Consider the following 15613-nt stretch of genomic DNA (forward strand, 5'->3'; position numbering starts at 1 on the left):
CATTCATAAGCATTTACACACACACACACATACACACGTTCTCACACACCTACATTCATATTCCATTACACACACATTCATAAGCATTTTCACACATCCACACACATACATACACACAAATTCATATCCATTTACACACACACACACAAATTCATCTCCATTTACACACACACACATTCATAATCATTTATACACACACACACACACACATATCGTTTTTGGAGGGACGTCTCGAAGGGTAAAAAAAGGGTGAAACAATTTTTGTCAATTATTATTATTATTATTATTATTATTATTTCCAAATTTTCAATAATAATTAAAATATTTCCTGCGCATCGTCATCAAATTTCTCGAATTTTCTCGAAATTGCTAAAATTTCTCGAATTTTCTCGAAATTGCTAAAATTTCTCGAATTTCCTCGAACTTACTTAAATTTATCGAATTTTCTCGAAAACTCGACAAACCACAACCACTCAATTTATACCTTCGCCCCTGAGCCAATCGTCCCGCACCCAAAAAAAAAAAAAAATCTATTCTCCAGCTGCCGCAAGCCCCAGGGCACATTGGCACATGGCCCCATCCCTGGATAACATTCCCAACATTTCATTTTTTTTTCCCCCATTGGAGTTCTCCATTTCCCCCCCCCCCCCTTTTGCTTTCGGGCTTACCAATGCGCCGATGTTATTGCGCATATGCCGCTCGTTGTATTTGGGGTTGCGCATGCGCAGTGCTTGCGCGTCGTCCTCCCGCATCATCCCCACCATCTGGTTATATCGTTACCGTTAGGTAGGACACGCACAAAGGAAAAAGGCCAGACCATCCGGACGCGCTTGCATCATACAGCCATTTTGGAAGCTTGGGGTCGCGTCGTTGAGCTTTTTAACTCGTGGTAGATTAATTAAGGATATTTGGGTGATTAATATTGGTGCTGATGGTGGGGTGGTTGTGTGTTAGGTAGCAGTGACGACTTTGATTGACAATTTTAGTGATTATTTTTTGGTTTTTTCTTTGTTCCAACGGATTAACAGAAACGAGGGAAATCATTGAAATATGGAGGACGATCAGCAGTTCTGCCTGAGGTGGAACAATCATCAGAGCACGCTCATACAAAACTTCGACACACTCCTGGAGAGCGGTACGTTGGTTGACTGCACCCTAGCGGCGGAGGGGAAGTACCTAAAGGCCCACAAAGTGGTCCTCTCCGCGTGCAGTCCATACTTTGAGGTGAGTTAATTATTTTCATAAATTACCAGGTGATAATCGAGATTAATCACCTGGGGTACGTTGGGTTTATTGATCGACCTGTTGCCGACAATCGACGCCATGAAATATCGATTAGATGTACATTAGGACGTCGTAAAATGACGATATTGCGAATATTAGAATTGGAAATTGGGACTTTTGGGGGGGGGGTGGGGAGGTGGGGAAAATGGTGAAAGGTACAACGTACAACGTTGATATTTTCAGTTCTTTGTGACGTTGGGTGCCCTGGAGTTAGATCAATACCAAATAGAGTGAATGAGAGAGATGGGAGGATTGATGGTGAAACAAAATGGCGGTGGGGAATTGGGATGAGGTGAAATTCATGGCTGGGCGCAGATGAGGAGAATAAACAGGGGGAAAATGGGGAGAGGGGAGGGGGGGGACAAACCCAAATCCCCTCCTGGGGTCGTATGATCAATACAGGGAAAGCAAAATGGCCGATTTCCAGGGCACGAGCCCTGGGATGGTATGTTGAAGTTTGCTAAGTCCTTTTGGGGAGGGGGGTGGAGGGGGATTTGTGGAGTTTTCCGGTGTCAGAGGCTGGGGAGATCATCTGGGGGTGGGTTAAAGTCGTGGGGATGGGGGAAATGGGGATTTTGGGGGTTTGGGAGATGTTTTTGGGGTTAAAATTAATTAATTTGGGGGAAAATCTGGGGAATTGTGAAGGATTTGGGAATTTTTTTGATGAATTGAGAAGTTTTTGGTGGTAAATGTTTGTGGTTTTGGGGATTTTAGTTAATGTTAATTAAGGGTATGACGTAAATTATGGGAAATAATTTAAAAAGTCATTAGAGATAATGAGATTGTGAGTAGAAAAAAAATGTTGAATTTGTAAAATTTCTTGGGAATTATGAATTGTTTTGTGATATTAACAATTTGATGTTGATGTTTTCTAAATTTTTTTTTGTTTTGTTTATTTAAAGGGCCTTCTCAGCGAGCACTATGACAAACATCCTGTCTTTATCCTGAAGGACGTGAAATTTAAGGAGCTAAAGGCCATGATGGACTACATGTACAGGGGAGAAGTTAATATATCCCAAGACCAATTGGCAGCACTTTTGAAGGCGGCCGAGTCCCTACAGATAAAGGGATTATCGGAAAGCAAGACTGGGGGTAATCACAGCAACAGCACCAAAACAGATACGAGACAGAAAACACAACCGCCTGTATTGTCAGACATTCCACATGCGTCTTCCGGTCTCACAATTGAGAAGAACAGCAAAGTTCCTAGGCAGAGTATAGCACATGTTTCAGTTGCTGATGTACCAGAGGATTCGGCCAGTCCACAATTACCCAAAGGCGTTTCCTCCAGGTAATTGTTATGAATTTTGGGGTGGGGATGGGGGGGGGGAAAAATGAGGGGGTTGAGAAATGTTTTTTTTCATGGGGAGAAAATGATTTTTGAAGGAAATTAATTTAATTTGTTTATTGTTTGGATGGGATTTTGGGAGATTTAATTTTTTGAAATTTTGAATTATGAAGTGAATTTAATGAATTTTTAATTTGGGAAAATATTTGTTGCTGATATTGAACAAAAAATTTGAAACAGAAGATATTTTTTGAATCGTCAAAACGTTTATTAGAATAAAAGTCAATTGTTTATTATTTTAATGGTATTTTAATGCACTAAATTGTTCAAAATTGCAAATTATGAATTAAAGTTGATGAATTTTTGATTTGGGAAAATATTTTTTGAATCGTCGAAATGTTTATTTAAAAAAAATCAATTGTTTTCCTATTTTAATGCACTAAATTTTTCAAAATTGTTAATTATGAATTGAACTAAATGAATTTTGGATTTGGAAAAATATTCGTTGCTGATATTGAACAAAAAATTTCAAACAAAAAATATTATTTGAATCGTCAAAACATTTATTAGAAGAAAAGTCAATTGTTTATTATTTTAATGGCATTTTTAATACAATAAATTCTTCAAAATTAATAATAAATCAAATCAAATAATTGAATCAGAATTATGAATCGCAAAATATTTTTTTCGATCGCAAAAATCAAATATTTATTACAAACAAATTATTTCTTATTCTGATATTGTTTGATGTTATTGGAGCAACTATTTCTTCAATTTTCACTAACAATTTCTCCCAAATCATTTTAAGGTGAAATTCAATTGTCAAATTTTTTGTAAAAACCAAAAATTGTACAAAAAATCTCTTGAAATTTTCCCCTAAAATAATTCATCACCTCAAAATAACTCATTTCTCACCCCTAAACACCTCATTTCTCCCCCTCTCTCGTCCAACTACATCACTTAAAAAACAATTTCTGAACCTTAACCCTCTAATTAACAACATAACATTATCAACTTCAAAACCAAATCCTTTTTCATAAATAAAAAAAAATGAATCTGAGGCTGAGGCTGTTTGCAGTTAATTGCAATCAAGAAAATTCAACCTTAACAAACCAATCAATTAATAATTAATCATTAATAAATTATTAATTGTTTAATTAATCATTAATAAATTATTAATTATTTATTACAGGGAAGGCTCCCAAAGTCCTGTTGCCAGAAAGAGAAACAAAATAAGAAGAAGAAGTGTTGGTGATGATACATCAATGGACAACCACGAGGCATCAAACTCTAGTGATTTACCCCAACAATTGGGAATAACGTCACTTGGTCTTACGCCTGTTGATGATAAATTGCACTCTGATGGTGGGGATGGCAAGTCAGCACTCATGACACACTTGACGAAACCTGCCGACGACATGCACCAGGTGATTATTTTCAAAATTAATTAATTCCAAAATTATCCAACGTCTAATGGAGATTTGCTGACATTTGCATTTTATTCTTTCGCTCGTTGGAATATTAATTCGTGTTAATTATCCTACTGTCTCTGTCGATTGATTACGTGACGTTGCAGTGTGGAAAGACACGAAACAATTACTCCATGGAAAATTAATAAATTAATTAGTTTAATGAATTATGATTTATTGATTAATTAATTGATTTTTTAAATGAATTATCGATTTTATCTTTAAGATTCCAATGGAAAAGGCTGAACCCACGGATAACCTGATTGAGCCAAAGTCCGAGTACCTGGAGGACCCTGAGGAGAGTGTTGAAGACTTGACACTTGACGATGACATGAATGACCTCAATGAAATGGAACAAGATAATAACAGAGCTGGACCCTCGTCGCATGATCCAAGTCAACATCCCGGTGAGTTAAATGACATGTCATTATGTCTATTATCATTATCACATGAAATTTCCCGAAGAAATTCCGTAGAATTGTTATAAATAATAAAACGATGGCAAATAAATCGGTTGATCGATAGAAAATTGAAAAAAACAATTGTTTATTATCGATTTAGGGAGTACAAAAATATTCAGGCACTTTATTACTAATATTTATTACCCCCCCCCATTGCTGAAATGATTCGATAAAATTAATAAACAATTAACAAAAGGATAAATTTTCATTAAACAAATGATAAATTCAATAAAATTCAGAATAAAATCTGTTTTTTTGAAACGTTTTTAACCGAATATTAATTTATTATTATTCTTACAATTGTTTAATTAAAATTTGATGTTTAGGAGTTGATATAGTTGTTAAGGAAGTAAATAAATATTAGTTGTAAATTGTTAAGTGCCAGATTAAATTAAACGAAAGGGATTTTTTAACGTATTCGTAAATAAAATCGAAGGAAACGAGTAATAAATCGTAGACTAGAGTTTGGGTTTCCTCGTTGCAGGTGGGGGGGCGCGGTCATCCCAGGGTGCACCCCACTACGTTGAATTTAAAAAGAAGCAACCGAGAATACCGCGTCCAGAAGTCGATGTTGCTTCACTTTTAAAATCACTTGCTAATAAACAGGGGAGAAAATATAGTTTAGATTCGGTTAAGATGTCACTCGACGCTATTCTCCATCAGGGAGTTAGCACTACCCAGGTGTCAGAGATGTACGGAATTAATCGTTCAACATTACAATTTTATCTTAAGAAACTTAATGTTCGACGACGACGAATGCAGTAATTAACATGATTTAATTAATTTAAACGAATGAAATCTGTAACGAAGTGGTGAAGTGAGATAAGTTGACTTATCTCGTGGAGGGGTGAGATATTTTTGCAATTATCTCGGTTTCTGAGGGAGATAGCGATATTGTTGTCATTATCTTTATTGTAGATCTTGAGTTGGTCTACAAAAAAGGTTATGAGGAAAATTTTGATAGCTTTCTTGGATTCAGAGATATTCAGCGGGAACTGAGGACTGGATAAAGGGGGTTAGATCGTTTTGTCACTTCGGTACTGAACGTTTGTTATTAATAATTTAAATGTTATGAAATTTTGGATATTATGAAATTTTAATAGGTGGATAAGATAATGTTTGTGTGGAATGTCATAAACATTGAGTGAAGTTATTATTTAATTCGTGATTTAAAGGAAAATTCGTTAACAATGAAAAAATCGACTGAAATATTTTTCGGTTTTTTAGTTAATTATAAATATTTTTTAACGATTATTCACGATAAAATTTCATTTTTTATTTTGTTGTTTGGAATTTTCTTCGAGTTCTTTTTGTGGAAAAATCCAGAACGAAAAATTTGTTCGGAAATTTGGAATTTTTATATGAAATTTGAGAAATTTTCCTTGAATTTAATTGACGAATAAAGTTATTATTTAATTCGTTATTTTAAAAAATTATTAACAAATGGAAAACTGCACTGAAATATCTTTAGGTTCGTTAGTTAGTTATAAACATTTTTTATCGATTTTTCACGATAAAAATCCATTTTTTATTTTAACGTTTCGAATTTTCTTAAAATTCTTTTTGTGAAAAAATCCAAAACAAAAAGTTTATTCCAAAATTTCCAATTTTGACATTAAATTTGGCAAATGTTTCCCTAATTTTAACAGACGAATAAACTAATTAATTAAAAATCAAGAAACTACTGCGATATTTTCCATTTTTCACTCAATTTTTAATTTAAACCAAAATTTTACGATAAAATTTTGTTTTTAATTTCAATATTCAAAATTCTCTTCAATTTTTTTTTCAAAAAACCGTCAAATCTTCTCCCAAATTTACCCAACGATAAACATCTCACCCCCCAATTATCCAACTCCCTAATTAATTAAACAAATACCTATTGCGGCTGTGAAAACCACATCTTCAAACCTAAAATTAAAAAACAATAAAAATTAATTAAAAACGAATCCAATTAATGTTAATTATACATTTATCACATACAACTGATTGATTTGCCATCGTAATGTACTACCCTCACCCCATAACACTAATAACTTCCATTTCAAATTCATTTTAAATAAATATCTTATCACGTTCCAAAAACTAATTAAACATTTTTCCCTCTCGATATTCATTTTTCCTCGATTAATTCGATTATCGTCCACTGATTATTTATTTTATTTTCTCTCCCTCGGGAATGTCATCAGGTCTTGCAGCGTGGCATGTCACGGGTGATCGAAGTAATGCGGGTGGCGTCGTTGGAACTGTTGCTGGTGCCCCTGGAGCTAATGACGAAGTTTTTTTGGCTGCCCAGGAGGCCGCACAAGCTCATCGCGACTCTCAAGGTAGGCTCATCCTCACCATTTACCAGACGCCGATGTCAACCGTAACAAAAGGCATATTTTACCCTCGTTTCCCCCAAAAAAAAACAAAGAAAAAAATTTTTTTCTCTCAAAATTTCGAAAAAATCGTCTCAAATTCAAAAAAACTGACGTCCAAACCTCGATTTAGACGTCATAAAGCCTCTAATTAGTTCGTTAAAATATATTAATTAATATTGAGTCTGATAAAGTGCTTAGACAAATGAGGAATAAATTAATTAATCAAAATTTACGATAATTAACTCATTATTTAAGAAAAAAATTGATATTTTCGGGGGTTTCGGTCACGTTACATTGAATTACTCATTTGCTAATCACTTCGGTTTAACATATCAATGTTTAATTAACTAAAAATTGCCTATTGCGCAGGTTTACGAGGCTTTTCATGATTTAACTGTCTGGCAACGTGGGGCAAACGTGATGTCGGTGTTCAAGCGTGGCACGGTCTCTGAAAGATCAAATTTAATCACATAAAATGCGTTTTTTTTTATTATTTAATTTGTTTAAAATACCTCTGTCCAGGGCACGTTATCCCCTATTTTATTTCATTCTAACATCAAAATTTTCATTCATTAAATACATTTGTGGTGAAAGGTCGAGTTAATTAATTCTTAAAAAATTATATCTCGGCCTTTCAACGTACAAATACCTCTCTCTCCTATCACTCGACGATACCGCCCCCCCCCCTTCACCCCCTCGTCGAAGCTCTTGAGAAACTTCCCCAGTCCCCACATTAAATCAATTTCTCCGGATGTGTCGAGACACTTCAGAAATAAAAAGAAATAATTTGCAAAAAAAGGGTGGGGGGGACCTGGGGAATTTTCGTGGTGACTTCCACGAAATGTCGATGGCCTTGGGACCCATTCACTCGTCTCACGGACCCCCCCAGGGGGGTAAAGGGGGGTCATTTCAACGCACAATTTCGTTTCATCAGTAAAATGTGAGAGTAGAAATCGTCTCGTAACGAATCCGGGGAATAGTCAGAGCGTGAGAATGAAAATAAATACAATTTCGATAGGACAACTGTCGAGAGAAAGATAGAAAGCCAATTACGATGACCCAGATTAATTCCCAGAGGCCGATGAACCTCACTGATTACCCCAGCGACTGTTGCGTAATTGTTATTGGCTTGACTTATCAATAAGATTGAAACGATATTCGTGAAAAATGTAATTAATCGTATGATATTATCAAATTTTTGGTAAATTCATCAGCAGATGGTGGTGGATGAGGCTAATGAGGGTGAGTTTGCATCTGCCTAGCGACTACAGCTGTCGGTGGCAGATGCAAAGTCCCCGGATGTCTCGCAGATGGCACCAGAATTTTTATAATCGAAAAAAAAAAATTAGAAAAAAAAATTAGAAAAATTAGAAAATTTTTTTAAAAAATTAGAAAAAAATATTTTTTAATCCCTTCCGCCGACATTTTGAAATTTGATGGCCAACCGGGGGCTGTCCAACGTGGGATGATTCACTCCAGGTAATTTGGGAGAGAGAGGGGGCGATCTCTCTGTCAATGCGGTCGTTAAAACCCGGAATTAACAGCAGTAAAAATAATTAAATAATTAGATCTCATCGACAGCCGTTTTTTTTTTTTTATCTCACGGCTTAATATCGCGGATTAATTAGTTTATTTGATTTTAAAAAATATATTTTATTCGGTATTCGCACGCATTGATAGACCGGTCGTTGTTTACACCCTCAGAGACTTGTTACCTTGAATTTAACAGTAAAATAATCATTAATTAATTTCGGTAATGAGTCAAATAAAGGAGACGATTATTTCTAGCTTCGTCAGTGCCCTTAATTCATTTGACAAATTTTATTTAAATTATTTCACTGAATTATTTCATTTATTATTTATTTATTACGACCGATGTTGTGCCACGTTGTTGACAGTTCGTAGAATTGATAATATCAATTTACATGTTGTGATAATGCGATACAGTGAAAAAGGCCGATGACTGTCATTCTGTCATCCTCCTCGTTCATCGTCATCGCCATTAATTTTTCCCCCCCTCACCCACCCCCCCAAGAAAAAAAAAACAATTAATCCCAGAAAGAAACAAGAAACCACCTCTCGTAGTCGTGTTCGTGTTTATTTTATTTTTTTTTAATTTCCTGTTGGTAGTTAATTATCAAAACGTAGTTGAAAATTATTAACGAAGTGATACGTCTGATTGATATTGACATGTTTTTCACACAAAAAAAATTTTTTTTAATACATTATTTGTTGTTATTTTAGACGTCTGGTGCGTACGATCGATTCTCTCTTCAATTATTTAATTAATAAATTGTTCGAGGGATTGTTACTGCTCGGGGATGATTTTTCATTCTTCAGTTTTCCCAGTAGCACGTGGGGAAAGCCTTCACACTATCACTTTAACATCTACACAATTGCATTCTGTATTTATTTAAAAATAATCGGGCTTTATTTACGTGTTTTCCAAGGGTCGATCGATCGTACGTTTTATTTGTTTATTAATTGTGTGAATAACATTGATTTATTGATTATTATCGGAGTATCGATTGTTCACTACGTTGTGCCATTATTATTTTCGTAATTCGTCTTGCATGTAACGCTTCCTTCGGTAGTGTAATTATTTATTTATTTATTAACTCATCTTCAAGTGTACGTGTGTACGACTCCCAAAATTCCTAATTTTTCATATTAATCCGACGATAATTATTTATTGTTATAATTATTTAATGAAATTTTGTGAGTCGTACGTGATGTACACTCAGTGATATATTGTTTATATGAAAAACATTATTTTTCACTAACCCACGTGTACATAACTCGCTTATTTGTTCGTAACGCATTACATCAAATGTTTGATTAACTCGATTCACTTTATTATATACCTGATAATGATAATTACATATGGTTAATCACATATGTACATGAATGGGAGCAAAAAACATTATTTATTGACCTTTAATTATGGTAAATTGTTACAAATCAATGATTAAAAAATAAGAACATTTAACCTCAATAATTTTAATGAACGATTAAGACGTTATGATGTTATAATTATGACGATATTGTTATTGTTATCATCACAATAATTTTTTTTTTCACTCTTGTCACTTGTGTATCATGTCATATTCATTATTATCATTATATTCAATGTATTTTGTGTATTTTATTGGATATTCCGAGTGTTTAGGACAGAAGATTATTTATTTATGAAGACGAATGCTGATGTCACTCGGTCTCGACGATCGGGACATTTTCTCGTGTCGTCGGGGCTTGGAGTGAAGTCCTGGAGTCAGAAGAGAGAAGAATGAAGAGAGAAGAGACTTTTGTCGAATGTATTTTGCGTTTGACTTGAGTTCAGAACAACTTTCGTCGAGTTTTTCGAGGTTTTAACGTATGTTCACCTTTTGTGAACAGGTTAATCACCTCCTGGGTCATCTTCGTCGAGTCATCGAGAGGTAACTGGTAAAAAAAAGGTATACAGGTGATTGTTATGATTATTTACATGATAATGTGGTATTTTATGTGCAATTATTGATGATTTTTATGGAAATGTTTGATATCTCGTGATATTTATTTATGAAAATGTTTATTATCTCGTGATATTTATGAAAATGTTTAACATCTCGTGATATTTATTAATAACAAATTGAAATTGACGTTTCAACCTGGGGTCAACGTATCACAGTCATTGGTAATACGAATGTGGTCTTGACTCGTCGATGAAATATCACTTCACTTTGATTATTTTATTGTTTAACTCATGTTTATTCAATTGTTTATGCATTTTAAGGGTGTGAATGAGGTTAGGAAATTGTCGAAGATAATTATGAACTCATTTGTGTGAGTGAATGAATATTTTTTCACTTGAGAATGTCGTTGTCGACACTTGAGGCTTCGCCTTAAGGTCTTCTCACTGAACAAAGGATTTTTGATATTTCAATTGTTTTATCCCACATTCTGCTGGAGGCTCTTTGTCTGGGCTCGTGGGAGGTTGATTCAGCTCTTTGTTTGGGCTCCAGAGGTTGATGCAGCATTTTTTTGGCGCAAATCTCTTCCTCAGGGGCTTTTTAACGAACGACAAAGACAAAGAGGTCACGAGAACACGAGATTTTTTAGGTTAGTTTTGCTGCTGAGAAGTGTTTATTGAGATTTTTGTGTACCTCTGGATGATTCAGAAGATTTATGAAGAGGATTTACACCTGGAGTCGTCGGCCATTTGCAACACTTGAGGGTCTTGATCTCCAGTTCCTCTGGGGGAGGGCTTCACCTTCAATCACCTCGAGAATTGCTTTTTGTTCTCGGGGAGGTTTTGGGTCGTGTCGAGGGGATAATCGAGACGTTCAAGTGTGAAAAATGGGGGATGACGTCGTCGAGAGCCTCGAGGGGATGGGAAGACTGATTTTTTTAGTCTTCTCAGACCTCGAGGGGGTCATCGCTGTCTTCATGGAGTTGGTAATGTATTGGTAACAGGGTAAAGGTTTCAGTTGATTATGTTGATGATTTCTGGTGATAAATTGTTTAGAATAAGGATTCGTTCGTTAATTAAATGACGAGGGGACTTATTACATCTGGATAATGATTTTTTATGTATTTTATGGTGTCATGTGAAGCTCCTGACAGTTTTATTAAATATTTATCTTCGATTATCTGATGTCAAAGCTCGAAGTCCCATCGAATCCCATTTTATTCGATGATCGATCAGAATTTTGGGCATCAGATCAATCGAACAAAGAATTCATCATTTTTTTCAGATTTTTTAACATTTAACAGTCAATTCTCTGATGTCAAAGTTTGATGGCACATTGAATGCCTTTTCATTCAATGTTTTGCTTAATTTTGAACAACAGATGAATTAAACAATTAATTTATTAATAATTAAGTGTTTCTGGACCTTTTGAACATTTTTCAGGTCAACAATTTGTAACTCCAAACCTCGATTTCATTAATTTTAACATTTTTCAGTTGAAATCGCGAATATTTCACGTGTTTCATCCACAATTGTTTAAATATCTCACGTGTTTCATCCCCAATTGTTTAAATATTTCAGCTTTTGGTATATTTTTCGCCCTCTGGGGCTCGATAGTGAAATTATTACGATGAAATTACCCTTTCAGCTGGTGCTCCAACAGAATTTATCAGTCAATGACACGAAAATAAGAAGATTTTGTCGAGGAATCAAATCGCCAAAGAAAAAAAAACTAAAAATTAACAAAAGGTAATTAACAAAGATCGTAAGTATTAATTTCTTGAGCGTTGTATCGGCGCTCAGGATGCATTATTATCATTATTGAAATTAAATATTGATAATTAACCTCCAGTTGTCGTCCAATTCCCCAGTTCCTCAAACCTAACCTCAAAATTTGGTGAAATTTCACGTATTTCTGCTGCCAAATGTTGTAATTACCTTTCAGCCTCCACCAGATGATCGATAAATCACCCCCTGGATGACTGTGAGTGTGAATCCAATCAATAAATAATCAATAATTGTACTCCACGATCGATCGATGAAAAATAACTGATAAATATGTTGTCGTCATTTTCTCATGGCCAGAGCAATCGACGATTCACTCATTATCTCTCGTTTTTCACGATCAACTCCTGGTGAAAATTATTATTAAACTAATTATCCAGTACCTGACGATGATATCGTGTACCTCGTTATGTAGTTCGACGTTTTGTGTGACTGTGATGATGTGCAATTGACAATTTTACCCCCTTTTGGCGTTCCAATTCTTTGTCGACTGGTGTCAGCTGATGGAGATGATGCCACAATCACTGGAGATTCGATTATTTTACCACGAGATATCGACGTCGCACCAGTTGGAGATTATTCCGATGTCCCTGGAGATGATGCTGTCAACGATATCGTCATTACATCCGAGAACTCTACGTCACGTCAAATGTAACGTACCATAATCACTTTATTAATTGTTATTTTTTGCATTTTTTTATTAACTGAGTTTTGTTTACGTCGTGATGTAGAGTTCTCGGGGGATTAAAGTCCTCTTTAGTCGTTGGAAAATAAAATTTTGCTGTTTTTGGTTAACACACACTTTTCGTAGTTGTATGAGACGTTGCGCAAGGTGTTGTGTACCTCCAAATTCAGCTGAATGACAATTTTTTTTAATTAACAATATCCTGTCGGCCATTTTATATCGTATTAATGAACAGACGAAGCCGATTGAGTCGATTATTATTATCATGATATTGAATATGAGGTTTTTTCTTGTCTTTCAACCACAATTATCGTTAATATTTCATAAATTATTCATTAAAGTTATTAAATAGTTAATCAGGCATGAGTTGCAGTGATGTTCATCAATGATTTTGTTAATTTAAATTGTTTATCATTTTTTAAACGACACAATTTATTCGTGATTCGCGAGTGGGGGGAGTTTGTACCATAAAATTATTATTGTATCCCATGTAATTATGTTAAATAAATTTAAAAAAATTGTTTATTGAATTTTTAACATGTGATATTCACTTGCGAAACGCTGAATAAATATCCAGTTGTCCTTTGTGTCAATAATTTGATTAAATTTTTGAAATATTTGAGGGAATTAGGGGGTTCTGGGGAATTTTAGCACACGATTGTTCCCTTTGGGGGATGTTTTGGGGTCTGAAAAATCACATCCAGTTGCTTTTTTCAGCCCCACGTGTGTGGGATATACCTAATCTCGTCTGCAATCGGTGCGGTCGCATTTACAAAAGGTACAGCTCACTACGACGTCATCAGAGGGTTGAATGTGGCAAGGAACCCACCATTAAGTGTACCATGTGTCCATACAAAGTTTATTACACATCCACGATGACTTTGCACATGATCAACGTACATGGATTCAAAGTCAGCAAGTAGATGATTACCTGCAGCTCTGGGGGATGTCATTAACATTTTTTTTCAATTTTTTTTTTGATTTTTTTCGATTTTTTAAAATTTTTTTTTGATTTTTTTCGATTTTTTTTTGATTTTTTTTGATGAAAAAAAGGATTTTTGAGGGGGTGGGGGTGAGCTGCAGGTGGGGGATGAGCTTTTTCAATCGATTCAATTATTTGTAATTTTTTCGAATCGACTGGAGTCAACTGGAGATCGACACGAGGATTGACGGAGATGATTTATTGAATAAATTGATTTTGTCAAGAGACTTTGATTTTATTCTTCAGATATTTACCTCCCCCAGCTTTTCAGGTTCATCGCTTCTAACATGGGAACATCGACTGGAGGTCGTTGAGCATTTTTTTTTCATTGGCTAGACGTTTTTGTCGATTCATCAGAGATTACTAACGGGGGAATCCCCCTGGATGTCCACCAGCAAAGATCAGAAGGTCGTCCATCGTCTGGAAGTCAATTCAATTCTTTTGAATTGATTTTTATTTTACGTTTTATTTTTCAGAAATGTTTGTTGTCTGATCTTTGCTGATGGACCTCGGGCTTTTCTGTTTAATTGGTAATTTTTTTTAATTGAGATAATTAAAGGTTTTGAGAGTAAAATGGGGGGTTTGGTATATAATAAATTGTCGGGTTTTTTTTTTCTGTTAAATTATTTGTTGGAGACTTTATTTTGTTGGAGTAGTTGGAATTATCCTGGGGGTGATTTTGTTACTGGTGGATGCTTCCAGCTGGCGGTACCAGGGATCCTGTCATTAATCATCCAATGGCTGATTATCGAAGGCTCGTTTGTCCGAGCTGTGGAAGAAGCTACAAATATCGTGGTGGCTTGATACGACATATCACCGAGTGTCTCGCTGGTGATAATCAATCTACCCCATCGTCAACGCCACTTGTCCAGCTACGCAATCAGCTCACGGTCAAGGACGTCAGAGTCCTGTATAAATTTTGGAAACGATAGTCATTTGGGTGATTTAATTGATGGAATGATCGGTTGGATGGTGGGATTAATTGTGAGTGGTAGAGTAGCATCGCATCGTTCAGATGGACATTTATTAATTAATAAATAAATAAATGAAAATTTTGGGTCATTTATTTTGTTGTCACCAGCCTTGTGTGAATGGGGTGTGAGTGATGGGGGTGGAGAGGACACGGAGGCATCTTCTACGGGGGTGGAATCGTTAATTTGTATAAATAAATTGACTAATGTGAAAGTTGTTGATATTTTTTTATTGTTGGGAACAGCATGTAAATAACAGCTTGATTTATTTGAGACTCTGCACAGAATTTTTTGGGTTTTAGAATTTAGGGGACGATCAGAGAGAGTTAATTGAGGGGTAATTAGGGTGGGAGAATATTCTGAAGATTTAAATAAATAATTCTGGGGGGAGGTGTGAGGGATTTTGTTGGTACTTGTTTATGTCGTTCGACTAGTGCTGGGGAGTGTCGTAAACAATTGACAATTGTTGATTTATGGTATTGTTTATTGTGGGGTTAATTAGGGGGGAAATAGGAGGAAATTAAAATTTTTGGGAGATTTTGCGATTTTGTTGAAGAAAATTTTATTGTAAAAATGAAAATATTTTGGGAAATTTTGATTTGATTGTTTTATACGTTTGTTGAAGATTATTTAGGGTCTGATAATAATTATTGAAGTTCTGGGGTTTTTAATTGAAATTATTAATTAGTGAAGGGTCAGAATATATTTTAAATCTTTAAATAAATAATTCTGGGGGAGTGGTGAGGGATTTTGTTGGTAATTGTTTGTGTCGGGGGAGAAGTGGGGAGTGTCGTAAACAATTGACAATTGTTGATTTATGTCATTGTTAATTAGAGGGGAAATGGGAGGAAATTAAAATTTTTGTGGTTGGAAATAA

The 15613-nt window shown here is 35.0% G+C and overlaps 1 protein-coding gene across 6 annotated transcripts in view; it reads left to right on the forward strand.

The window, feature by feature from the left end:
- Positions 1–15613, forward strand: part of Lola (longitudinals lacking) — a 51077-nt gene that overhangs the window by 2479 nt on the left and 32985 nt on the right. For all 6 annotated transcript variants that reach the window (XM_064137799.1, XM_064137801.1, XM_064137802.1 and 3 more), the window contains exons 2-6: positions 1029–1224; positions 2187–2575; positions 3765–3999; positions 4268–4448; positions 6692–6829. In XM_064137799.1, coding sequence (XP_063993869.1) covers positions 1051–1224; positions 2187–2575; positions 3765–3999; positions 4268–4448; positions 6692–6829 — 1117 coding nt within the window. In that variant the 5' untranslated portion in view covers positions 1029–1050. The remainder of the gene's footprint in view (positions 1–1028; positions 1225–2186; positions 2576–3764; positions 4000–4267; positions 4449–6691; positions 6830–15613) is intronic.

This window comes from Diachasmimorpha longicaudata, chromosome 19 (assembly GCF_034640455.1).
Source record: "Diachasmimorpha longicaudata isolate KC_UGA_2023 chromosome 19, iyDiaLong2, whole genome shotgun sequence".
In the NCBI taxonomy this organism is placed as follows: domain Eukaryota; kingdom Metazoa; phylum Arthropoda; class Insecta; order Hymenoptera; family Braconidae; genus Diachasmimorpha; species Diachasmimorpha longicaudata.